The 23694-nt window shown below is 51.6% G+C and overlaps 11 protein-coding genes and 1 non-coding gene across 12 annotated transcripts; 4 read left to right on the top strand and 8 right to left on the bottom strand.

Moving 5' to 3' along the window:
- The first annotated feature begins 106 nt into the window (after positions 1-106).
- Positions 107-1313, top strand: ASPZODRAFT_129955 (hypothetical protein). The gene is made up of 5 exons (XM_022722392.1): positions 107-140; positions 202-254; positions 321-334; positions 388-450; positions 525-1313. The coding sequence occupies exons 1-5, from the start codon at positions 131-133 to the stop codon at positions 1159-1161; spliced, it is 777 nt and encodes a 258-aa protein (XP_022583985.1). The 5' UTR covers positions 107-130; the 3' UTR covers positions 1162-1313.
- A 113-nt stretch (positions 1314-1426) lies between these two features.
- On the bottom strand, positions 1427-1499 carry ASPZODRAFT_t47. The gene has a single exon. It is a non-coding gene; the product is annotated as a tRNA-Thr (tRNA).
- A 276-nt stretch (positions 1500-1775) lies between these two features.
- ASPZODRAFT_129952 (hypothetical protein) lies at positions 1776-3011 on the bottom strand. Its single transcript, XM_022722391.1, has 3 exons — positions 2713-3011; positions 2264-2638; positions 1776-2189 (listed from the first exon to the last, which is right to left on the bottom strand). Exons 1-3 carry the CDS (start codon positions 2845-2847, stop codon positions 1803-1805), a joined length of 897 nt encoding a protein of 298 aa, XP_022583984.1. The 5' UTR covers positions 2848-3011; the 3' UTR covers positions 1776-1802.
- Positions 3012-3176: 165 nt separating this feature from the next.
- On the bottom strand, positions 3177-4377 carry ASPZODRAFT_1498404 (hypothetical protein). Its single transcript, XM_022725533.1, has 2 exons — positions 3766-4377; positions 3177-3708 (listed from the first exon to the last, which is right to left on the bottom strand). Exons 1-2 carry the CDS (start codon positions 4102-4104, stop codon positions 3211-3213), a joined length of 837 nt encoding a protein of 278 aa, XP_022583983.1. The 5' UTR covers positions 4105-4377; the 3' UTR covers positions 3177-3210.
- A 19-nt stretch (positions 4378-4396) lies between these two features.
- On the bottom strand, positions 4397-6030 carry ASPZODRAFT_129951 (hypothetical protein). The gene has a single exon (XM_022722390.1). The coding sequence runs from the start codon at positions 5937-5939 to the stop codon at positions 4470-4472; it is 1470 nt and encodes a 489-aa protein (XP_022583982.1). The 5' UTR covers positions 5940-6030; the 3' UTR covers positions 4397-4469.
- Positions 6031-6619: 589 nt separating this feature from the next.
- Positions 6620-8645, bottom strand: ASPZODRAFT_150354 (hypothetical protein; the record flags this gene model as incomplete). The annotated part of the gene is made up of 3 exons (XM_022725611.1): positions 6620-6690; positions 7616-7646; positions 7824-8645. The coding sequence occupies 3 exons, from the start codon at positions 8643-8645 to the stop codon at positions 6620-6622; spliced, it is 924 nt and encodes a 307-aa protein (XP_022583981.1).
- A 1698-nt stretch (positions 8646-10343) lies between these two features.
- Positions 10344-12231, top strand: ASPZODRAFT_60298 (hypothetical protein; the record flags this gene model as incomplete). The annotated part of the gene is made up of 3 exons (XM_022728906.1): positions 10344-10385; positions 10439-10726; positions 10795-12231. 3 exons carry the CDS (start codon positions 10344-10346, stop codon positions 12229-12231), a joined length of 1767 nt encoding a protein of 588 aa, XP_022583980.1.
- A 693-nt stretch (positions 12232-12924) lies between these two features.
- ASPZODRAFT_1497803 (hypothetical protein) lies at positions 12925-15833 on the top strand. Its single transcript, XM_022725528.1, has 3 exons — positions 12925-13188; positions 13254-15276; positions 15330-15833. The coding sequence occupies exons 1-3, from the start codon at positions 13119-13121 to the stop codon at positions 15631-15633; spliced, it is 2397 nt and encodes a 798-aa protein (XP_022583979.1). The 5' UTR covers positions 12925-13118; the 3' UTR covers positions 15634-15833.
- Positions 15834-15960: 127 nt separating this feature from the next.
- Positions 15961-16854, bottom strand: ASPZODRAFT_14183 (hypothetical protein; the record flags this gene model as incomplete). Its single annotated transcript, XM_022724792.1, has 2 exons — positions 15961-16482; positions 16582-16854. The coding sequence occupies 2 exons, from the start codon at positions 16852-16854 to the stop codon at positions 15961-15963; spliced, it is 795 nt and encodes a 264-aa protein (XP_022583978.1).
- A 472-nt stretch (positions 16855-17326) lies between these two features.
- ASPZODRAFT_14182 (hypothetical protein) lies at positions 17327-18724 on the bottom strand (the record flags this gene model as incomplete). The annotated part of the gene is made up of 1 exon (XM_022724789.1): positions 17327-18724. One exon carries the CDS (start codon positions 18722-18724, stop codon positions 17327-17329), a length of 1398 nt encoding a protein of 465 aa, XP_022583977.1.
- A 537-nt stretch (positions 18725-19261) lies between these two features.
- ASPZODRAFT_1496550 (hypothetical protein) lies at positions 19262-21550 on the bottom strand. Its single transcript, XM_022725509.1, has 2 exons — positions 21416-21550; positions 19262-21341 (listed from the first exon to the last, which is right to left on the bottom strand). Exon 2 carries the CDS (start codon positions 21242-21244, stop codon positions 19412-19414), a length of 1833 nt encoding a protein of 610 aa, XP_022583976.1. The 5' UTR covers positions 21245-21341; positions 21416-21550; the 3' UTR covers positions 19262-19411.
- Positions 21551-21906: 356 nt separating this feature from the next.
- Positions 21907-23692, top strand: ASPZODRAFT_14180 (hypothetical protein; the record flags this gene model as incomplete). Its single annotated transcript, XM_022724785.1, has 9 exons — positions 21907-21980; positions 22048-22116; positions 22193-22277; positions 22346-22451; positions 22518-22590; positions 22643-22796; positions 22849-22862; positions 22913-23336; positions 23402-23692. The coding sequence occupies 9 exons, from the start codon at positions 21907-21909 to the stop codon at positions 23690-23692; spliced, it is 1290 nt and encodes a 429-aa protein (XP_022583975.1).
- Between the last annotated feature and the right edge of the window lie 2 nt (positions 23693-23694).

The raw sequence follows: 23694 nt of genomic DNA, 5'->3' as shown, positions 1-23694 counted from the left end.
ATGTGTATGACTAAGTAATCAGTCAGCTAGATCACGTGGTACAATCTCCCGGAGGTTTCTTGCTCCGTGCAGACAAGACAGTCAGTTCCAAGTCAACGATCTTCCATGCAGTACGGATTACAGTGTTTCAATGTCTACCAGTGAGAGTTCGCTTCACGTTCCATGAGTAAGTGGTGCATTATTTTATTAATGAAGACTTAGATGAGCTACTGAGTCCTATTGCCTGCGAGCTCTGCCGGCGAAGGAAGTGCAAGGTACTATATATACTATGCCTGCAGTGGTATGCAAAAAAAGAGAAAGAATACTGATGATTTCTACAGTGTGACCGCAACCTGTACGAATTATATATGCTTGGTGTTTTAAGGTGATATTTATTTGACTGCATAGTCCATTCTGCAAACAGTGTGTGGGTGAACCGTCGAAATGTACATACCCTGAGAGTGGGAAGAGGTACGTATGGCAATCAAGTTATACCTCGGACCGTCCAGAGCTTCTACTTATTTTGATTCACTACCTGATATAAGAGGTCTGCCGCAAGGATATTTGAATCAACTCGAACTACGATTAGCGGATACGGAGTTAGCTCTGTTTGAAGCTCTCTCGACGCTGCGTTCCATAAACACCACCACCACTCTCGTGAAGGTCTCACGCAAGTGTGGTGCAGGGTCCACGGAACAAAAATCGACAAGGACTCGAGAATGGTCACGCCTCCCTCTAGACGGCTGGCCGAACTTAGAGCGCTGGTGGGAGGCGAAGAGGGACCATTTCATCGCTGTATCCGTCCAAGATGAGCTTGCAGCTCAATCTCCTGGCTCGAGGAGCTCAGTCTGTCAATTGGCTGAAAGCAGCAGATCTCGACATTCCACGGCGATTGATTTGACAGACTCATCACCACCATTTCGTCATTTGCAATCAGAGAATACACGTGGATTGCAGCAGACCATTCAAACAGCTAGGAACCCAGATGCTTCTCCTGAACAAGTCCAACAATCACTGGAGAATCTCGGCCATGCTTTAGCGCCCGCTGAGAATATGCGGGAGGAGTACCATGGCCAAGCTGAATGGACGCAAGCTCCTTTGAGGACAGCAACAAATATAGATGATCATCATTCAGGAAAGGCAAGGAGACTTGCTGACTTGAATCCCACGATGTATTTCTGATTGGAGACCAATGTCGTGGAAAGTTTAATACAGTGATTTCATCCAATGGATACCGTTCCAATATATATTCTTCTCTTCACCCAGTCGATTGCCATAACCAAGTGGCAAGGCAAGGATAGTCTATTCAATCTACTATATTCTTCCAATAGGCAATTTCAGCCAAAGATATTTCCTATTCTATTGTGTTTTTAATACTGGAAATTAAAAATAAATAACTATTTTGACAAGAAAACTATATATATCAAAAAAGAAATCCAAAAAGAAATGCTCACACGCGGATTCGAACCGCGGACCTCATGATTACTAGTCATGCGCTCTACCAACTGAGCCATGCGAGCTGGTTGGTTGGAATGCCGCTCGGTATTTTGTTACAAGAGGGTAAAATATCTAAATTAAGTATTGCTACTTGACCAGCACCGTGAAGCTGATATCAACACCGCCTGTCAATAACTCAGACAAACAGGAGCACAAGAGTCATACAGACACATACCTCTCAAGTGAATAATATATCTTCCAGAATGTATGCTCTTAGTGAACTTCAAGGAGTCGACCTGGTAAAGTCTTCCCCATCCCCTTCAGATGCGGTTTATAACGATTCTCGAACTAATTCTTGCAGTAATTCTTACTGCTAATCCCTTCAATCAAGCAGTGAGAATCAAGTATTGAATACAAGCTGTTCTGTCTATGGCAGGGTATATCCTCCATCTATAACCATGTTCTCGCCGGTGATATAACTCGAAGCGTCGGAGGCAAGGAAGACAAAAGCCTTGGCTTGTTAGAAGGATCTCTTTTGAAGCAAAAGGAAGACAGAAAAAAGCGGCCGAGCTTACTCCCTTCAACTCATACGGGTCAGCCATTCTATTTGCCGGGATCATGTCTAGCCACTTTTTCTGCCATTCATTGGGGTGGATATCCAAGATATCCGTGGCAATGTAACCGGGCGAGATGCAGTTGACACGACAAAAGTCCACCCATTCAACAGACAGACATTTTGCCAGCTGTACTACACCGGCTTTGGAGGCGTTATACTATGATCATTGATCAGAAAAAGCATCAGTGCCTTGAAAGAAAAAGAAGAAGAAGAAGAAAGAAAAAAGCTTACAGCCGCCTGTTTCTGCGGGAGATTGACCAACGTCGCGCTGACCGAGGCCGTGAAGATGACATTGCCGTGGCCCTGGGTCTTGAAGATCCGCGCGGCAGCCTGCGCCGAGTAGAACGCGCCGTCGAGGTTGACCTTCATGATATCTCTCCACTGCTCTGTCGTGTAATCCTCCGCGGCGATACAGGTTGCGATCCCGGAGTTGGCGACCATGATGTCCAGCCTGCCAAAGTCCTTGACCACCTGGTGCACGACAGCCTCGATCTCTTCCTGCTTGGTTACGTCGGCCTTGTACGCGGCCGTCTTGACGTTGTTGGTCGTTCCGATCTCTGCCGCGATGCCTTTAGCTGCACTCGACGAGTTGTAGACCACGGCGACCTAAATGTTAACATGCCATGAGCTCATATTATGGTACTATCCACCATCTATTGAATCTGTTCTTTGTTTCTTACATTTGCCCCGGCTTCAGCTAAACCCCTCGACACCTCCAGACCAATACCACGGGCCCCTCCCGTGACAATTGCGACCTTGCCCGTCAGGTCAAACAGTTTGAGGACATGTCTGTTAGCAGGTTTTGCGAGGACCATTTTGAAAGCGACTTGACTTTGAAACTGAACGGGGAAATCAGATGAGGGGAGAGAAGAAGAGCGCTTCACTACGACTGACGTACTTCCTCTTCCAATGGAATAGAAGATAGAATCAACAGTTAAAGAAGAATAAGAAGAATAAGAATAAGAGTAAGAATAACCCCCACCTTATCCTTGCCCCTCTTCCCTGGCACATCACGTCTCTTTCCCCGCGTTTCGAGGGGCATCCTTCGGACATGTCCGTGATGACAAACATAGCCTAATAGAACCTTGGATACTTCTAGTACCAATTGCTATAGATTATATTGTGCATTGTTTAATTCTATTGTCTCATTCTATTAATATACAATGGATATATGGAAACTAAGCTGCGCAGCCATAGACAGTGGAGATGTCGGTAGTGAAGACAGTCGAGGTTATACTGTAGATAACCACCGAGTCTGTAAGGGTATGATTGGCGGTGCTGGAAGCACTGCTTGTGAGGGAGGACGAATGGGGGAGCTGGCTGATTGAAGCTGAGCTAGATGCTGAGCTTGATGCTGAGCTAGAAGATGTCACAGCACTTGAAGATGCTGCGGAGCTAGTTGCTGAGATTGATACTGAGCTAGATGCTGAGATTGATGATGAGCTAGAAGCAGAAGCTGCTGCCGAAGATGCAACAGGTGTACTCGAAACAGGCGTATAAGAAGGGGTGAGGGTCTCGACATAGACAGTGGTATAAGTGACGGTGACGGTATCGACAAAAGTCTCCGTGGAGAAGGAGACGGTAGACGTATCCACGCACGGGTTGGTGGTATAATAAACCATGGCCTGGTCGTATGTATACCCAGCCCGCTCCAGATCCAACGAGCCCCCATATAAGTAACAGTACTGATGGTTGCTCATATACTGCAGCCCCGAACAAGACGCTACTGCGATGCAGTCGTCGACACACGCGCTGTAGACCACCCCGGAGGTATATCGAATCAGGGAGCCTTGATATACGTAGGCGTATTCGCAGGATTGCGAAAGATAGGTGCCGTCTGTCGACCAGATGGTATCCACACATGTGCTGTCGGTGGGCTGGGCGGTGCCAACCTCGCAATTGTTGACGGTGGTGATGATCGGGATGGTCGAGCTCGAGGTCGAGGTGACGGTGTTGACGGAGGTAGCGGTGATGGTGCTTAGAGAGAGGCCTGGCTGGGCGAGATTGAAGGCTTCTGCCAGGGCAGGCAGCAGGGCAGCAGTTAGCCACGGCGAAAGGGAGGGTTTCATCATTTTTTGCAAGTGATTTGCTAGTGACTTGAGTTTGAGGTTAGAATTGTTGTTGAAGAAGAGTAGGAATCTTTAGGCAGAGGGATACAAAAGGAGTTGCGTGATGTGTATCCCTACTATTGTGGTTATTGAGGTTAGTTTTGCCGAGAACAAGCAATGCCCAGTAGAAATAATAGTCGATGGAGAATGGAGTATGATACTATACTACTAGACATAATTATCTTTGGACTATTTAAGCGAGCACTCACCTGGGGATAAACATACAGTACTCGGCGATGTTGGATAAATAGCAACTAGGGAGATATAGACTACTCATCGTTTTGGAGACATGATTATAAGGCTAGTAAGAATTAATATAGCCAAGGACATCAAGGATAAGGATGTAAACTCCATTCCAACCCCTCGTTCAAGTCTCCATACCATGCCTTCAGGACGCTCACCAGAAAGTGAGATTCCGGTCGCCACGGCCCACGGTCTCCGGCACGCGGAAGTTCGTCTGCAGAAACTCGGAGATACGTCGAGGAGAGATTCAGCAGCGGCACGGTCTGTATCGGGCCATCGCGGATTCGCGGGGTGACCGCCGCTGCATGTCGACGAAGAGTAGCTTTCAAGACGCGGCAGAAAAGTTGCATGGATGCATCGACCTTGAGAGTCCACGAGCTGTGCGTCGATCCCATCAAAAAGGCCGCGTTGGGGACATCCTGCATCATCACCCCGTTCCATAAGAACTTGTCCTTGATATACAACGGCTGGCCGTCGACAATGAGCACCGTGTTCCCAATCAGCTGCACCTTTAGCCCGGTGGCAGTGACGATGATGTCCACGCCCGGAATGCCCCGTCCGGAATGAAAGAGAACATCCCTCGGCGTCATGGTTTGAATGTTATCCGTCACGACCGTCGCTTTGCCGCTCCGTAACGCAGCGTAAAAGTCGCCATCTGGGGCGACACACAGCCGCTGCTGCCATGGGTTGTAGTCCGGCTCGAAATGCGGGCTGTACGGGATATGCGAGGGGAGCTGGTTGGCCGTCTTGTCTTTCAACCATTTCCGGGCTGCGTCAGGGCACGCCCGGCACCATTGATACACTGCCGCCTGCAAGACGATGCTCCGCCATCTCAGGACACGGGACGCCAGCGACCCAGGCAGCAGATCATGACACACCATCTCCGATGTGTCGACCGCCGGCTTGGAAAAGACATACGAGGGACTGCGCTGCACCATGAACACCCGGGATGCCCGCCTGGCCAACGCCGGCACCAGAGTCACCGCCGTGGCGCCGCTGCCAATCACCACCACGCGTTTACCAGTGTAGTCCAGATCGGCCGGCCAGAACTGCGGATGCACCACCGTCCCGCGAAAGTCGTCTAGTCCCGGGATGGTCGTCTCCAGAGCCCGGCTGTAGTCAAAGTATCCCGTGGCGAACACCACAAACCTGGCGCTTAGCGAAACAGCCAGCTCGGCGACGTCGCGTCTCTCCAGCCGGATCTTCCACAGCTGCTGTCCCGACGACCAGACGGCCGAGACCACCCGCCTGCCGTACCGGATGTGGCGGTCGATGCCGGCAGCTCTCGCCGCAGCTTGGAGGTACTCTGCTATCTCTTGGCCCTGCCCGAACGCCTCTCGCTTGCGCCACGGGTACCACGGCAGTCCAAACGTGTACATGTCCGAGTCTGACCGCACGCCGGGGTATCGGAATAGATCCCATGTTCCACCGAGGGTCTGGCGTGCCTCGAGGACGGTATACGTGGATCGAGGGAGCTCCGTGGAGATGCGGTACGCCGCTGTGATGCCGGAGATGCCTGCTCCAACGATAATGATATCAAAGTCTGGTTGAGCCATAATAGAGATACTCAAGATACTTAACTAGGATATATTCATGGCGAGAGAATGTCTTCGGCAGTGAGTATTAGAATTGACTTGGTCGTACCTTCTCGAATCAGCTAAGCTTAACAACTTTAGTACCACTTATTAATACTCATTCACTACCTTGACTTATATAATGTTATTAACTAACAGCCTAATCAGCGCAGCGATGAAGCGGACAAAAGAAAGAGTAAGGAGGGGAGTAAACCACTCACCTCGATACTCACTAGACAAGGACTCGACTCAATACTCCTCCGTATCGATAAACGGATACCCAAACCGCAGAGTCCCCTCCTCGTTGAACTGCTGGAGAAGAGACATCCGCATCTCACAGGCATGATAGATCTCCTCGACGTTGAAGAAGTGGCCCTTGAGCTCGATGCCCAGCGCGAGGCCCGGGCGTTCGTCGCACGTGGTTCCCAGATGGGCTGCTCCGCTATCGATTTTCGAGACGATGTCAGCCACAAACGCACACTCGGAGGGGTAAGGGAAGAGGATATCAAAGAAGAGACACTGCGTGGTTAGGGGCACGACCGTTTCGGCGTCCGGCAGGGCGGAGGTGATCCATTTGGGGCCCGCGAAGAGAGACGCCGGGATCACGTACGTGCCTTCGTTGGAGAGGATGACGTTGTTCGTCGGGGGTGGGGGGAACCGGATTACAGGGCGGTACTCTGCTGGAATGGCGTCTTCGTCGGACGTGGAGGAGGAGGAGTAGTAGTAGTAGTTGCTGGACATTGTGAAAGTTTTGTAATTTTTATGAAAGTGTTGAGCTGAGCTGGGCTGTAGTGAGTTGAGTTGAGATGGGCTGTGATGTGATGAAGTATTTATATTGCTTCTAGTCTCTCAGTTCTTTGAGATATAATCAAGCATTGTCTCTTTATCTTTTCTGTATTGTGCCTTCCTTTATACACTTCACTGAATAGACATTTAACCCTTTGACTCTTTGTTAAACCCTGTGATGCCAGGCTTTGTTCTACCTATTCTTTGAGCCAACAAAGTACAAGGCACTTCTAAAAGCCATCAAAGGATTGTTGAAGCATTGTTTTGAAGAAGGATCAATTCAACACACTCATAAAACTTAAGTATAGTTATCTTATAGAGTAGAGAGCATGTCTTATTAATATAGTGACCATGAACTGAAGTGCCATTGCCAGAATTATATGCAGCCATGAAACGTATTCTATATACCTAAAAATGTATGAAATGTATATGCAGAGGGATGCCCCCAAGTTGAAGAAGAAGAAGAAAGTATATGCAAGAAATGTAGGGGTGGGCCTGGTCAGAGCCTTGCCGGGTATATGGAAAGGAAAATCGAACTACCAAGCCAAGCTGGCAAGCAGAAGAAAGACCGATATATAGACAGTCGAAAGAAAAAAGTCAAGATCTGAGCAGGCGAGCAGCAAGATCGGAAAGAAGAGAGATAGGTGAGGTTGTGTCGGCGCCAGCTGAGGATGGCGTGGGGGGTTGGGTATTTGTTTCATGCATGGTTCGCGGCTATGCGATGAGGGACATGGAAGTCGTGAATCAGATGTGGTCGATGTCGTCAATTCCAAAGCGGGTTCATCAAGGTCTTTTCCATGTCGGAAAGTGAAAGTCAATCATCTCTATTCATTCCCATCAAGAAGGTAGATATTGAGCGGTGCAAATTGTACCTTTCTGCGACTCGGTTCTCCCACCCGAAGTCTCCAGATCATCATCTGATTTGCGCTTGTGGCTCAGACTAGTGGATAGCCCCAGAGTGGATAGCATCGGTATCGATTTTTTATCAGACGTGGCAGATGTGGCAGAGACTGAAGAGGAGGATGCCGTGGCATCATCTGGCGTGGCGGGAAGACCGTACAGCTCGTTCCTCGTTTCCACGGGACCGAGAGTCCATTTCCACTCACGGCGGCGTTTCGCCTGACCGCGGACAGGGGTTTGAGGTGTGACTGGTTCAGTGTTGTCTGCCTCCAGTCCATCGACCAAGGCAGCGGCACGGATCTGGCGTTCACTGCTCAAGGTTCTCTGCTTCTTCCGTTTTTTCTGCTGAGGTTTGCGTTCACTAGAGTCCTCGTCTGAGGTACCTGACTCGGACGATGAGGAGGAAGCAGCGGAGCTCGAATCGGAGCCTTCATCATGCTCATCCGGTGTTCTTGCTGCCGCGGACGTTTTCAAGCCCGACTCGACGGGAATGTCCGAGTGCCTGGCAGTGAAGCGCACAGTCTTGATTTCCTCCTCCAGAGGGTAGCGATAGCTAACCTGCTTCTTCGCCGGGAAAAACACCCGACGCGTCGCGGCGGTGGAGGCAATGGACAACGAGCGCCGCCGCGAGGTTGGTTCCAGAGGCGAGTTGCGGAGGATGCTTCGGACCCCGAGCGGGAGCTGGTACGGGGCGTTATTGTTATTGCTCACGGTCGAGGAAGTCGAGAGCTTGGACGGTTTGTTGGAAGACTTTGACGGGGAGGCAGTGGCAGAGGACGGGGCGGAGAAGTCGTAGGCGTTCCGGAAGGTGTTGCGTACGGTTGGCGAGGCACCTGTATTGGCCACGAACGACAGCGAGAGCCCGGTATTCGAGTTCCCAAAGGTCTTGGGAAGCGCAGAGGTCTGAAGAGTGAGCTTGGGTCGTTGGGAGGTGATGGTCGGCCGCGAGATGTTTTGCGACGGCAGTGCCGGTTGAGGAGGCTGCGAGGTGGGGAGGTTCATGGAATGAGACGAAGAAGCAGCTCGACTGGGGTCGGATGTCGACTGGTAGAGTTGTGATGAAGCTTGCGGGGTCATGGAAATAGCAATCATGGTGATTGTGAGGAGGGCGAGGAGGAGGAGTGGTTTATTTGAAGGGAGCCAAAAAAAAAGAGAATCAATCCAAGATCAAAAGAGTATAGGGAAGACGCCTTGTACTGCGCCCCGCATGACAGATTCGCCAGGCTATTCGTCTAAACCAACACCACAGCAGGCAGCAAGGTTGATTTAAGAGAGGAAAGGAAAATAGAAGAAGAGGGTCGTGTTAGATTGTGGTGAGAGGTCTGGTCTTGAGTCAAGGAGGAGGGGAGGAGGGGAGGATTGAATAACAAATAAAACAAACAATAGTGATAATGAAGAGGCAAAAAAAAGAGCAGAATAAAACGAATAGAAGGAGTGACTGAAATAGAAAACCACCGCAATGGCAAGATGAAGAGGCAGAAGGATAATTATTCCAATAATAATCGGAAATAAGCAGCAAGAAAGCCAAGGGGGCGAGGGAAAACAGACGAATCCTGGAGGCAACGGGCTACTTTCCCTTTAGATCGTGGACCGGCGCATCTAATAATACTAATAATAATACTGCATAATGCAGATACTACTAGATGGTACTAATATAGTAGGTATTATTATTACGGCCTGCAGCCAATCCATTTCCATGGGACTTTCGTCTTAGCCGGGAGAACACGCGGCCTTCTCCAAGAGTCTTCAGAGGTATCCCCACGTTTAACTGTCTATTATTGTTTAGTTGTTGTTTAGTTGTTGTTTCGGTTGTCTTACACATAGAGTACTCCGTCTAGGCATCCATTAAACCTCGGTTTGTATGTACTACCTCTGCATACCTAGGCACTATTATTCGCCATTCCAAGTTTCTATAAAAAGGAAACTTACGGGCGACACGAAATGAGTGGAGATGACATTGGCGCTTGGCTGCTTGCCACTGGAAGCCTGGACCCTGCGCAGTGGAGAGCCCTTAATTTAGATTGTTAGATCACTGATGATTAGTAGAAGCAAATGAACTAATTACCTGGTGGTCTTGTTAGTTTGATTAGTTTAATGAGTAGTTTTAGGGGCGGGTATTCACTCTCTCTCTACGGAGTACTCTGACTTCAGGGGAAAAGACTGGAATACGGAGTACGACGGAGTACATATCTACATCTGATTATCGATCGATAGAAGATCTGTTGGATCGATCGTTGACTCTTGGTGTTTCACTTTAGTACCTACTAGGTACCTAAGGTAGCTGTGACGTGTTTTCTACTGCATTATTAAGTACCTCTCCAGCCACATGTGGCTTGGATGCCATCTATTTACAGCCAATGAGAGAAAGACTGTGGCGCACCACAACAGACCAATGAAATCTCACACACACACACACACACACACACACACACACTCTCTCTCTCTCTCTCTCTCTCTCTCTTTCTCTGTCTCTGCCTAAAGGTTGTACAGACTCCAGAGTACGACAGTGAAGCAGACAGTTGTCAGCAGAACCCGAGGGTTAATACGAGCCGAGATTAGCTCCACTGGGAATATTGATATGACACGATCATCATCGCTCGGTGAGTTGAACTCACCGTATCTCGGGTAGTAAGTCTGCCTTGACAATAACTACTAGGTACTACCTAGGTAGTAATAATAGTAATAATGGCAAAAAATAGAATGGCCATACCACGGAAGGACCACCGGGTCATTCTCCATTTTGTTCGTACACCTGGCAGATTTAGGTACGGAGTAGTATACAACTAACGGGACAGGATTACGATTGTTTCTACGCCTCTGTCTTCGAAGCCGAACAACCCGCGCTCAAGTCGTTGCCGCTGGCCGTCCAGCAGAAACAGATCGTCGTGACCTGTAATTACGAGGCGCGTCGGCGCGGGCTGCGCAAGTTACAGCTGGTCAAGGAGGCGAAGAAGATCTGTCCCGAGCTGGTCATCGTGTTAGGGGAAGACTTGACTCGCTTCCGCGATGCGTCGAAAGAACTGTATGCCTTTATCAAATCGTTTGTCTGGAGCGATCGCGTGGAACGATTGGGGTTTGATGAGGTGTGTACTCTACTCTGTAGTACTAATCCAACGTGTACTATGTAGTATGCAGTTAACAGGTTGTGCAGATCTTCCTCGACGTCACAGACATGGTCGAGTATAACATCGGTCTCCTCAATAAAAATACCCTGCACGATTCTTTCTTCCACCTGGATAGACACGACCCGACTGTGGGGTTCGTTTACAATGCGACACAATGCCATGGGCCCACCTGGCCGTCTGCCTCTACGTCTGCGTCTGCGCCTTGTACCTTGACTACAGCTTTGACTAGCTCCTCCACATCGCTTCATCTGCGGCTTCTCGTTGCGTCTCACTTGGCAGGGTACATGAGGAGTCAACTGGAACATCAGAAGGGCTACACTGCCACGGTGGGCGTGTCCACCTCCAAGCTCCTCGCGAAGCTTGTGGGAAGCGTCCACAAACCAAATAACCAGACAACCCTCTTACCCCCATACGAGCCGGCCGAGCATGGCTTAGGCAGTACTAGTAATATACTGCGGTTCATGGATGGGCTTGAGATCCGCAAAGTTCCTGGAATAGGCTACAAGCTTGCTCACAAGCTCCGAGCTTATGTTGGAGGCGCAGCAGCCTCGGGACCCACCACTTTGTCAGACACGGAACTAGGCTCTGACACTGCTACTGCTGGAGACAATTCAGAAGAAGTCACTGTAAAACAGATTCGCTTGCTCCCTGGCATGGGTCCTCGACTCCTCAACAAGATCCTTGGAGGCGCCGGTGCGCCTAAAGACATTGGAGTGCGGGTTTGGGGTCTGTTACATGGCGTTGACGACTCCGATGTCCTCGCGGGACGCGATATACCGACGCAGATCAGCATCGAGGATTCGTACGGCAAACTGACAACCTTGCACGAGGTGAAACGAGAGCTGACTACGCTTACGGCAAGTCTCATCCGGCGAATGCGTACTGACCTGACGGAGCAAAATGTCGACTCCGGACCCAGATTTCGATGGCGTGCCCATCCGAAATTACTCCGTCTATCAACCCGCCCAAGACCACCTCCTGAAGCCGATGGACCTCGCACGCGCATCTGGAACCGTATCTCTCGCTCAGCGGCCCTTCCTCTGTATGTCTTCAATATCGATGAGAGCATCGACGCCCTGGCGGAGAAGCTGGTTCAAGAACACCTGCTCTCCATGTTCCGCAAACTTCATCCCGAGAAGTTTGGCTGGAATCTCAGCCTCCTCAATATTGCTGTCACCAACATGGTCGAGAGCGCAGGCGAACAGAGGGGGAGCAATGGCCGCGATATCGGCAAGATGTTTCGCTCTCAGGAGAGAGTACTAAGCGAGTGGACGGTGAATGAGAGCGGAAATGAGCCTCTCGCAAATGCAGACACTGACCTAGATAACCACCCTACTGGTACCCCCTGGGAAGACGGTGACGACGAGGAAGAGATTCCAGGGACCATCTGCCAGACATGTGGTGCCCTGATACCGACCTTTGCACTAGTAGCTCACGCACAGTACCACTCTGCTCCAGACTGAATTCAACAGCATATTTCCATAGAGTTGTTGAATCCTTTTGGATGATGGTTGAGGTTATTTTGTTGCCTGTTGTCGGTATGCCAAGGCTACCATTTTGGGAAGGACCCACCCAAGTCCCTGAATAGCAGGTGCCCCGCTATTTACCTTTTCGGGACTTCACGTGATTCAGGGTCCTCCTCGAGCGTCAAACTTGCGTCCACTTCTATTGCTGTTGTTGTTGTTGCTACAGTCAATTCCAGGCAACAGACCAAGGAAACCTTCCATCTCCCTTAGCTGCAGCAGCCAGAATAGTCGTTTCGCAGTGTCAGCAATGCCAGTCTGCCAGACGAGCTGCAATTGATGTGCAAAAGTCAAACCCTCGGCGGACCTCTTGGCTACAGCGTTGTCTTGGGAGACGTCGAGCAGCTGGACTGTGTCTCACCCATCCTTTGCTTGGCCGCTTCTTCCACTGTTTCTTCTCTTCTTTCTCCCCCACCTCATAACAGCCAGCAGCAATAAATGAAAATAAGAACAACAAAGTAGTGCTCTTCTTTAGAGTTGGCTTCTTTGATCGCCTGTCTCGCCAAGCCTGCTGCGCCCCTCTCGATTACCTGGGCCACATCGCCTTGTGTCTTCAGCTCCCTCCAACACTCTTTATTTGATTGATTGCGGTGCGGATTTGCGGGGGATTCAGCGTCAAAGCACTGTACTCCTACAAAGCATTAGCTGAATCGGTATAGCGGCTCGATTGGATCTGGGGAATCGCAGACTAGCGGACGTTATTACACTGTTGTCTCCGGAAAGACCTGCGGTATATCAAAGATTACACAGCCGTCTGCTTCCCCTGGTACATTGGCCTGTTCCCTCCCATCGATGGCTTTAGCCTATAGGTCGTCTGCCGATTGACGATGAAGTTCTTTCGCGCTTTGATTTCCACTTTCTTTGTTGCAGCTTCGCTTTTAGTTGCTACAGCTCAAGGTAGGTGTCTGCTGGGATTGAAAACTTGTAGGATAGGCACTGTCTTAACTGTTTGTCTCCAATAGCACGATCTAAAGCGCCCAATGCTATCCGATACGTTTCCGTTCTGGACAATGTGCTAGTCCATACTCCTTCGCACCTGGTCAATCATCTGTCCCAGTTCGATATTACCTTTGATCTACACGGCGGTAGTCAACGGATCAAACTGTCCCTGGAGCCAAACCATGACATATTGGCGGAAGATGCTCTTGTCCAGTACCTCGATGTAGATGGAAATGTCAGACACGCAGAACCCATCGATCGCTCCGCCCATCGGGTGTTTAAAGGAAACGCATGGGTAAAATCGGATGCTGGCAGATGGGAGCCTGTCGGCTGGGCACGAGTTTACATGAAGAAGGATGGGCAATACCCACTGTTCGAAGGCGCTTTTAGTGTGCTGGGAGACCACCACCATATAGAGTTACAGTCAACATATCTGGAGAAAAAGCGAGATGAGGATGTGGATATTCCACGTCGGGAAGGAGACTACATGCTTGTCTACCGCAACTCTGACATGATCCGATATATTCATTCGGAGCTGAAACGCTCTTTGGTCGATTCAGCTTCTTGCTCGGCTGACCAGCTTGGCTTCAACTCTGATCCGAGGCAGTTACTATTCCAACAGGATCAGCTGTCATCCGCTGCATGGGGGGCTACATCTTTGAACTCGTTATTTGGACTCAGCAGACGCCAGTCCGACACAGGGGGGGTTTCCGGTAACACCGGCGGGGTCAACCTCAAGTCAACAATAGGCAGCACGGCAGGCTGCCCGAACAACAAGATGGTTGCATTGATTGGTGTTGCGACAGATTGTGGTTTTACCAGTTCCTTCAACTCGACTGAGTCGGCTCGCGAATGGGTCATCAACGTGGTCAACACAGCATCCAGTTTATACGAGAAATCATTCAACATCTCGATTGGTTTGCGGAATCTGACCATCAGTGACGCTTCCTGTCCTAGCACTGCTTCCTCGTCCGCTCCCTGGAACCTGCCCTGCTCCAGCAGCAATATCACCCAGCGGTTGGATCTGTTCTCGAAATGGCGTGGGTCTAATAATGATAGCAACGCGTACTGGACCCTGATGAGCGAGTGCAGTACCGACTCGGAGGTTGGGCTCTCATGGCTTGGCCAACTCTGCAACACGGGCGTGGAGAGTGAAGGTTCCGATTATGTCAGTGGCACCAATGTTGTTGTACGCATCTCAGCGGGGTGGCAGGTGTTTGCCCATGAGTCTGGCCATACATTTGGGGCCGTCCATGACTGCGACTCCACAACCTGTTCGGAGGGTCTTGAAAGCACATCGCAGTGCTGTCCTCTTTCCACCGACACGTGCAATGCAGATGGGAAATACATCATGAATCCAAGCGCCTCCGCGGATGCAACACTGTTCTCACCATGCACAATTGGCAATATCTGTTCGGCCCTAGGTCGTAATAGCGTCAAATCCACATGCCTGTCCGATAATAAAGGTGTGACCACAATCACGGGCAGTCAATGTGGGAATGGGATCGTCGAGGCTGGCGAGGAATGCGATTGTGGCGGGACCGAAGCCTGCGGCGATAACAGCTGCTGTGACGGCAGCACATGCAAATTCAAGAACGGGGCCGTCTGCGACGATTCGAATGACATCTGCTGCACCGACTGCCAATACGCGGCAGCGAGTACCGTCTGCCGCGCCAGTACGGGATCATGCGACATCGAGGAGAAATGCACTGGGAATTCCAGCAGCTGCCCGGCCGACGCTTATGAGCCAGATGGAACCAGTTGCGGCAACTCGACCGGCCTCAAATGTGCCAGCGGCTCCTGCACGAGCCGAGACTTGCAATGCCGGACCGTTGTGGGCGCGTTACTCAACAGCAATGACACATATGCGTGTGACAGCACTTCCTGCACGCTGACGTGCGCGTCCTCCGTGCTGGGCTCCAATGCCTGCGCTACTCTGAACCAGAATTTCTTGGACGGGACGCCCTGCGGCGGTGGAGGCAAATGCGAAAACGGCCAGTGCAAGGGCTCAACGGTGGGGAAAGAAATCAAATCCTGGGTCGACGAGCACAAGACCCTCGTCATCGGGCTCTCGTGTGCTGTCGGTGGACTCATCTTGCTCTCCATTCTCTGGTGTGCAATCAACAGATGTCAACAACGCCGCAACGGCATCCCTGCCAACAAGCCTCGGCCACCGCCTCCCATGTCTTCCTACCCTTCTTGGAACGGTCCCATGCCCCCGTCGACGTATCCTATGGAGGCATACCCTGGTGCGAACTACGCGGGGCCTCCGCCTCCGTATTTTGGTACAAACCATTGGCCCGAAGAGCCTCGTCCTTGGCCACGATACGCGTAGTGCTAGAGATGCGTTTCTTTTTATTCTTCTTCTTCGGTACATTGATGATAGATGATCCTTGCACATGATTCATTTCGATAGGTTGGCGTTCTTGGGATTCGACTGGGATGGTACATACGTTATGCCATGTGGCATTGTGCGGCGTCAGTTAGATATGTTGTATGAGTAGTCTAAATACATACCAGCCTCAATCCAAACTACACGTTCTACCCATGTCACCGAACTACAGTTGGAATGAATCAAATCAAATAAGAAAACCCACAGATAACCTGTCCTACCTAACCCCGGCGCCTCAATGCAGTGCACTGACAAGATTTAAACAAACAACTTCCCAAACAGGAGAGAAAAGCCATAGAAGAGAAGGGAGAAAGAGAGAGAAAAAAAAAAGAAAAAAACTACTGCCAACAAATACTCACAAAGGCCTCACGAGTAACACCGCCGACACCTTCCAGATCAAACTCCTCAATCATGGCGCGCAGCTCTTCCTCTTCGAGGCCCGTCTCGCCCAGTTCGCGAGCCACACGCCGCAAGTCCTCGAGATCGATGTACCCCTTGCCGCCCTCGTCGAAGAGCTCAAACGCACGCAGGATCTCCTCGCGCGGGTCGCGTTCTAGGATCTTCAGCGCAGTGACGGCCTGGAACGCCGAGAGCGGCATCAGTAGGTTGGACGGGTGGTGCGGGTTCGTCGAGCCCGGCGCGGAGGAGGCCTTGGTCGCTGCCGTCGAGGATGCGTTGGGAACCCCGCCCCCTCCGCCGCCGGTCTGCTGTTGCTGCTGCACTTGTGGTCGCGGCACGCCGTACGTCGTCAGCAGGGAGATGAGTTCTTGTTTCGGGAGGGTGAAGCCTAGAGCACGGAATGCGACGCGCAGCTCGTGGTAGTCTAGGTGGCGGTCTCGGTCGAGATCGAACAGGGTGAACTGATTCGTTAGCAAGTCGTATTTTAGAATATCAAGAGAAAGAAGAAAAAGGGTTATTCAGAATGAAGAACGGAAAGAGAAAAGAAAAAAAAAACGCACTGCTTCTCCGATCTCCTCTCTCTGTTCCTCGCTTAACCGGTTCAACGGGCTATCCTGCGTCGGCCCATGTGTCTGTGAATGCGACGGGGGCGTCGGTCCCTGCTGCTGCGCGGCCTTGCCTGGCTCCGCGGCGAAGTCGCCCGGGGCAGGCTGGCCCAGGGCGCGATGCCGGGCAAACGATGAGGTGCTAAAAGGCGCTGGGTTCGCGGCGAGGGATCGGTCGGGCAGTTTCCCGCCGGCGTAAGAGCGTGAGGCGAACTGTTGCGAAGCCATTGTCTGTCGCGAGTCAAGTCTCCCCTGTTCTTCTTTCCCCTGTATTTCCCTGTCTTTCCCTGTCTTTCCACTCCTTTTGTTTGTTTTTTGAACAGCCCAGAGAAGAGCTGGCTGCGCGGAGAATTCTTTGCGTGCGGACTGGATGGTGGATGGGCGATGGAGGAAGACGCGAGACGCGAGGCGGTCAACATGAAACGCTGCGGACATCAACACAGCGTTATGAAGTACAGAGGATCAAGATACACTTGCACTACATTATAGGAATTGAATAATAATATGCATTGATTTTTTGATTTGAGATTACTTGTTCGTGGTTATTTGTTGTACCATCACTACTGAATAGTAATTATTGTCTTAGACTCAGACTAGTTGTAGAAGCTCTATCTAACTGAAGGAACGCTTAAAATGAGCACTATCTAGCAAGAGAACTGGGAAGTGATGAAAGCGGAATTATGAGTCTCCAGCATCCCACTCAAAAAGGGCCGAACTTGTCTCCAAGAGGGGTTCCTGGCTCGTTCTCGCCCAAGGTCTGGTCTGATGGCGTCTGCTGCGATGAGTCAGTGACTGTAGGAGAGGACGGCACATCGTCACTGTAGTCCAGACCAAGTAATGACTGCATGGCATAGGGACACTGTGAGTCAAGGTTAGGAGCGTGCTCTTCATGGGGTGCAGGTGATCCCGGTGAATCCAGCCAAAGTGTCACGTCGAAGGCTTGCACATCCGGGATTGCAGGAATATGGTTATCCAGGCAGTTCCTGGTCGTCATTTTGCTCGACGGTTGGCCATGTGGAAGGGCCTTTAACAACCCCCACAGGTCGGCACGGACCTTTTTCAGGTGAAGCACGATTTCATCAAAGATGATAGAGACGGGCAATTCCAGCTGCAGACTAAGGATTTTGTCGACGACTCGAAAATACAAGCCTGCCGCAGCCCAGTCATCATTGAGACATGTAGGTGTTTGTTCAATTACGACATCAAGGGCTTCCTCCCGGAACCCTCTCCGGCGTATTTCGGTCGATAGGAGCGAGCAGAACCCATCGGATTTCTTCGATAGGACATACACATAGGCGAGGATTAATTGGAACATGAGCATTCTTCCCGTACGAGCCTGTGTCGGGCTCACATAAATCTGGGCATTCAGCAGGCAGATAATTCCTGTCAGTAGATCATACATCTCCGAGGCTGACTTGATGAGTGGCTGTGGAGTGACGTGGGGATCAATGCTGCCCAAGTTGAGAAACGGGATATATTTCATTGAAGCCCGGATCAGCTTTTCCTCGGGAGCGCAACAGGTCCAAGTGGAAGTCTGGCCCAACTTTGCAATGTCCAAGATATCAAAGACACAGGTATGGACTCTCTTGGTATCGAGATCCCGGAATTGAACCATGATCTCCTGCCCAGGTGGCCATGGGCCGGATTTCTCCTTCAGGCCGTCCAAGACAGCGCGAGCCGCTGCGAGCGGGCCCCTCCAGCTATCCACAGCAGAGGCAGCAGAAACGTCCCGTGCATTGGGGAAAAAGCATAACTGCGATAGGTCTCTAATGCACCGTCGTTTACCGCTCTGGCAAGGGGGACAGGGGCGAACAGGCCCGCACTTGACCTTACTGCGATAACACCAAAGGCAAGCACCGCCTATTCCTTTCAAAATCCTATTACCTTCCCCTCGTGCTCTCCGCCCCAGGTCGTTCAAAGTTCGGTGTCTGGTCTCCGGGTCCTCCATAACAAACTGGAGATAGGCAGGAAAAGAAGTGGCGCTAGCGACTCTCAAGGGGGTAGACACAGATTGGCCAGGCCTTTGGAACATGTCGTGATGCACCTTCGAACATGGTAAACCTGGAGCCCGAGGTACAGGAACCTGGCCGACGTCCATCGCAATGGTGTTGTTGTGAAAATAGGCAGATGGTTGAAGGTGAATATTAGTTGAGCGAGACAGATACGAATGGGTATCGTGAGTGGGATCTCCTAGTCCCCAGGAACCGCTGTGTTCGATACCAGGTGCCCACCCACTCGTACAAGAAACATGGCTATTCATAGGGTAACGCGGATTATATTGGACACCTATCTGACCGGGGAGATAGTGGGATAGATCTTCAAATGCCTGACAGTGTGGGCGAACTAGACGAGGGGTTTCTCTGCTTCGTGGAGCGATAGACGAATCGATTGACACGCCTCCCTGGCTATGGAAGGTCACTCGTTGGGTCTGAACCGAGGCCTGGGACGCACAAGACGACGGTGAAGCCTGTGGAAGCCAGGCCATTGGAGGAGGACTCGGACCTGTTAGGCACGGCACCAGCTGTTGCACTGACAGTAGCGAATAATTGACTTGACAAGCCTCAGGGATATGGAAAGAAGCATAGAGGAAGTGAAAGAACGACCTGCTGCCCCCATACAGACTGCCTGATTAGGCTTAGTCGCACCTAGAGATGGTTAAGCTGCACGTATCCCGCACGCTCATTGGCTGACCGGACAATGACGTAGCTACCAGGTACTTGCAGCCTGAGGCAAGATAGGATTCATCCATGGATCTCTTGTGGATGTCGATACTGATTGTGAGGCCTCACAAATCCGGGTCAATCTGGGTGCCGAGATCGAGGTCTTCGAGAAAGCGGCAGCCAAGCAGTTTGTCTGGAAGGTAGTCCTGGGCGACCTGCCCATCAAGATAATGTGGATTGTATTTGTATTCCTTTCCGTATCCGAGATCTTTCATCAGGCGAGTGGGAGCATTGCGGAGGTGCAGTGGGATGGGAAGACCGGCGACACCAGGCTCATCGAGAGCGGCCAAGGCGTTATTAAGACCGCGGTAGGCGCGGGTGCTCTTTTTGGACAGAGCCATGGCGACGGTGGCGTGCGCGAGGTTGATGCGAGCTTCGGGCAGCCCGACCTTCTCAACGGCGGAATGCGTGGAGATGGCCAAGGTCAACATGCTGTTGTCCGCCAGACCGATATCCTCGGAGGCAACGACGATCAGGCGCCGGGCAATATAGAGCGGGTCCTCGCCCGACTGGATCATGCGGGCAAGGTAATACAGCGCGGCGTCGGCGTCGCCGCCTCGGATGGACTTGTGGAAGGCGGAGATGGTGTCGTAGTGTTGGTCGCCGGCGCGGTCGTAGACGAGGGTGCGTGTCAATGACTTCTTCAGCTCTTCCTTGGTCATTCCCGCCCGCTTGGAGAGGTCCATAGCCAGCTCGAGTAGGTTGAGCGAGGTTCTCGCGTCTCCATCTGCAAAGGTGGCCAGGTATTGTATCAGCTCGTCGTCCACGAGGGCCGATGGCGAATAGGTGGGCCCTTCGACCCGCAGAGCGCGTTGGAGGATATCCCGGATATCCTTATCGGTCAATTTCGACAGGGTAAACGTCCTGCAGCGAGAGAGCAGGGCGTTTTGGACCTTGAAAGATGGGTTCTCGGTGGTGGCTCCGATGAGCGTCACCTGCCCGCTCTCCACGGGGCCTAAGAAGACATCTTGTTGCGACTTGGAAAAGCGATGTATCTCGTCACAGAAGATGATTGTCTTCCGTCCTGTCAGCCCAAGCTCGCTCTTCGCCTCGCTAAACAGTTTCTTGCACTCCGCCACCCCGGAGCTTGTGCTGTTGATTTCGACAAACCGGCTGCCCACCATCGAGGCAATCACTCGGGCAATCGTCGTTTTCCCGGTCCCTGCGCTGCCCCAGAGAATCATGCTGGGCACCCGGTCCTCCTCAATAAGTCCTCGCAGCACCCCGTTGGGGCCGACTAGCTCCTGGCCACAGACATCATCCAGACTCCGGGGCCGTATGCGTTCCGCCAGAGGGGCAGCCTTGTGAAACGCGTTGACCTTTGGCCGTTTGGCCGGAGAGTCTGCCGCCAGTGTTGCCAACGACGGCCTTTCAGCTCGTGCTCCATTCTGATCGAACGTCGACTGTGTTTCCTGCGTAAACGACCTCTTTCCGTTCAGGTTTCGCGGGGATTGGCTCGGAGGGTGGGCTGACGGCGGGTCTCGCAACAGGCCAGCCTGTTGACTCTTGCGAGCAGACGATGGCTGAAAGAAACTGGGAACAGCAGACTTTTGCGATGACGACGACCCCGATCCGTCTGTAGACGTCGGGGCGGGTTCTTCGACGAAGGCCTGGCAGTCGGAGTCGATGTGGTCGTTGATCTTCACGGACGGGACAGACTTCCCGCAGATAGGACACGAGACCATATCTTCTGACTGCCACAGATGTCTGCGTTGATCAAAAGAGCCCTGTTGGCGTGCTGCGTGATGGTTTTGTGGTGGATGGTTCGAGTGAGACGCGTTTCGACGCGTGGAGGGGAGAAGCTGAGTCCTCTTACGGGGGCGAACAGCGACTTCAGTGCAAGACACCAAACCAGCTGGTAAGTAGAGATGTTGTTTCTTCTGGATTTCACATATCATATCCTCTGCCAGAATTATGTCTCCAGATACTCGACAGAAGGGTTGTTGGCCTTTAACAGGCTCTGTCCGGCTCAACCAGCGGTTTCATCTGTTTTGACTGGTGAGAGAATCGTACAGCCAAAATACGGTCTTTCAACATGATTTAATTGATTTATATCCTAATTCCTAGACTAGATCCTCGATATCCCTTCAATGGTTCCACGATTTCGACCGAAACTGAGCTTGGGCGACCGCAACACCAGGACCTTCCACCGCGTCAGAAGCAGAGGAATTAACGCAAAGAGGCGTGTCGACCGTATCAATCCAGACCGAGTCAAAAGCCAGTCCAGATAGAAAGCCATCCTCAGTGGCAGAACGTCGTTTCCTCTGGGAATCCTTTGGGCGGGCCAAGCACGCAATCGCCCGGCAGGGGAGACGGACAAAACAAACGCAATGACTCCAAGAGACCTTCTTATCTTGCCCAGTTCCCCGCGACGCTCCTGTCGCTATCTCCTCCGGCCCAAAGTGCGCGTGTCTTGACTATATACGGTCGTTCTCTGATGTATTTTGTTCGGCACGCTCCCTCTGTACTCGGATCTAATACCTGTTCGGCCCTCCCTACGTTTTATCGGGCTTCTCTGCGTGTATTTCGACCCCGCTTTGCTGGGCTTCGAGTCAGAGCTATGTCGACGACAGCCCCTCGTGGTGATCCCTTCAAGCCTGCGGCGAGGGTTGCAGGCCAGCGACAAGATGTCTGGTAAACTGGAATCTTTATCGAAAGTCCCATGCTGCGAGTACGCTGCTAATGCTTATGTTGTGGACAGGACGATTGTTAACGAAGCAGCGGCTGCCTCGCCGGTGCAGCCCATTGTGAACATGGGACAGGGATTTTTGTAAGAAAGACTGGGGCATGAGAAGATTCTACAGAGATTGTGAGACGCTGACAGGTTTTTTTTTTACGCTGGGTAGTGGTTATAATCCCCCGAAATTTGCCCTGGATGCCGCCAAGGCAGCGTTGGATCGCGTGGACTGCAACCAATACTCGCCGACCAAGGTGCATACGTGGAACACCATCGTGGAATGGAAATAATAAATATTGGACGGAGGCTCACAATGCAATAGGGTCGACCACGCCTCAAGCAGGCTATTGCGGACGCCCATGAAGCCTCGTTTGGCCGCAAACTGGACCCGGAGACCGAGGTGACGATCACAACTGGGGCAAACGAAGGTGGGTTGAGAGCTACAATCAATCCAGTTGAATGAGGGATGAGGGCTGATTTGCTGAGGGGAGCAGGCATGCTCAGTGCGTTCATGGGCTTCATTGAGCCCGGCGACGAAGTCATTATCTTCGAGCCCTTCTTTGACCAGTAACATTGACTCCTCCTTTTAATCCTGAACCTGGCTAATTCGTGACGATAGATATATAAGCAATATTGAGATGCCTGGTGGTAAGATCAGATATGTTCCTCTGCATCCACCCAAGGATGGAGCAGTTCGAACCTCGTCTGCTGCGGAGTGGCAGATTGATTTCGAGGAGTTGGAGAAGACGATCAACTCCAAGACCAAAATGATTGTAAGACCGACAGTCTAGCCATATATTGAAAGGTTATTAATTTGTTCTCTAGGTCCTCAATTCACCGTAAGTGAATCGAACAACACACTCTTCCGCCCGAGTACTCACTGCAGCAGCCATAACCCCGTGGGCAAGGTGTTCTCTCGCGCCGAGCTGGAACGCATCGGCGAGCTCGCTATCAAATACAACCTCATCATCCTATCTGATGAGGTGTACGACCGTCTCTACTACGTTCCCTTCACGAGAGTCGCGACTCTCTCCCCCGAGCTCTACGAACGCACCCTCACTGTGGGATCGGCCGGCAAGGCTTTCTACGCGACGGGCTGGCGTGTCGGGTTCCTCATCGGCCCTCCCCATCTGATCAAGTACGTTGCAGCCGCGCACACTCGTATCTGCTACAGCAGCGTCTCGCCACTACAGGAGGCGGCAGCCGTCGCCTTCGAGCAGGCGGACAAGGTGGGCTTCTGGGATGCTAGTCGCGCGGAGATGAAGGCAAAGATTGAGCGGTTTTGCGCGGTATTCGATGAACTAGGCCTTCCGGTATGCATTGATATTCTTTTTTCTCTCTTCTCTTTCTCAAGACTAATCATCTAATGAAAACATAGTACTCCGATCCCGAGGGCGGCTACTTTGTCCTTGTCAATATGGCTGCAGTCAAGATGCCAGAAGATTACAAATTTCCTCCCCATGTTGCGAACCGCCCTCGCGATTTCAAACTGTGCTGGTTCCTCATCCACGAGGTGGGCGTCGCAGCTATCCCCCCGACAGAGTTCTATACCGACGCCAACACCCACATTGCGGAGGATTACCTGCGTTTTGCCGTCTGCAAAAACGACGATGTATTGGAGACGGCCAAGGAGAGACTGCGTGGCTTGAAGAAGTACATTCGTAATTAGCC

This window comes from Penicilliopsis zonata (assembly GCF_001890105.1).
Source record: "Penicilliopsis zonata CBS 506.65 unplaced genomic scaffold ASPZOscaffold_3, whole genome shotgun sequence".
NCBI classification, from domain to species: domain Eukaryota; kingdom Fungi; phylum Ascomycota; class Eurotiomycetes; order Eurotiales; family Aspergillaceae; genus Penicilliopsis; species Penicilliopsis zonata.
The sequence above is the reverse complement of the archived record's forward strand: the minus strand, read 5'-3'. Positions and strand labels throughout refer to the sequence as shown.

Bases quoted from the DNA above. Each gene is read 5' to 3' on its own strand.
- ASPZODRAFT_129955 (XM_022722392.1), top strand. The intron at 451-524 runs GTACGTATGGCA...ACCTGATATAAG, and splicing joins TACCCTGAGAGTGGGAAGAG to AGGTCTGCCGCAAGGATATT.
- ASPZODRAFT_129952 (XM_022722391.1), bottom strand. From the start codon at position 2,847: ATGGTCCTCGCAAAACCTGCTAACAGACATGTCCTCAAACTGTTTGAC. The intron at 2,639-2,712 runs GTAAGAAACAAA...GTTAACATTTAG, and splicing joins TAGCTGAAGCCGGGGCAAAT to GTCGCCGTGGTCTACAACTC. The intron at 2,190-2,263 runs GTAAGCTTTTTT...CAATGATCATAG, and splicing joins TCCCGCAGAAACAGGCGGCT to TATAACGCCTCCAAAGCCGG.
- ASPZODRAFT_1498404 (XM_022725533.1), bottom strand. From the start codon at position 4,104: ATGATGAAACCCTCCCTTTCGCCGTGGCTAACTGCTGCCCTGCTGCCT. The intron at 3,709-3,765 runs ATCGCAGTAGCG...CAGTACTGTTAC, and splicing joins GCGCGTGTGTCGACGACTGC to TTATATGGGGGCTCGTTGGA.
- ASPZODRAFT_129951 (XM_022722390.1), bottom strand. From the start codon at position 5,939: ATGGCTCAACCAGACTTTGATATCATTATCGTTGGAGCAGGCATCTCC.
- ASPZODRAFT_1497803 (XM_022725528.1), top strand. From the start codon at position 13,119: ATGAAGTTCTTTCGCGCTTTGATTTCCACTTTCTTTGTTGCAGCTTCG. The intron at 13,189-13,253 runs GTAGGTGTCTGC...TGTCTCCAATAG, and splicing joins TTTAGTTGCTACAGCTCAAG to CACGATCTAAAGCGCCCAAT. The intron at 15,277-15,329 runs GCACAAGACCCT...GACTCATCTTGC, and splicing joins ATCAAATCCTGGGTCGACGA to TCTCCATTCTCTGGTGTGCA.
- ASPZODRAFT_1496550 (XM_022725509.1), bottom strand. From the start codon at position 21,244: ATGATATGTGAAATCCAGAAGAAACAACATCTCTACTTACCAGCTGGT.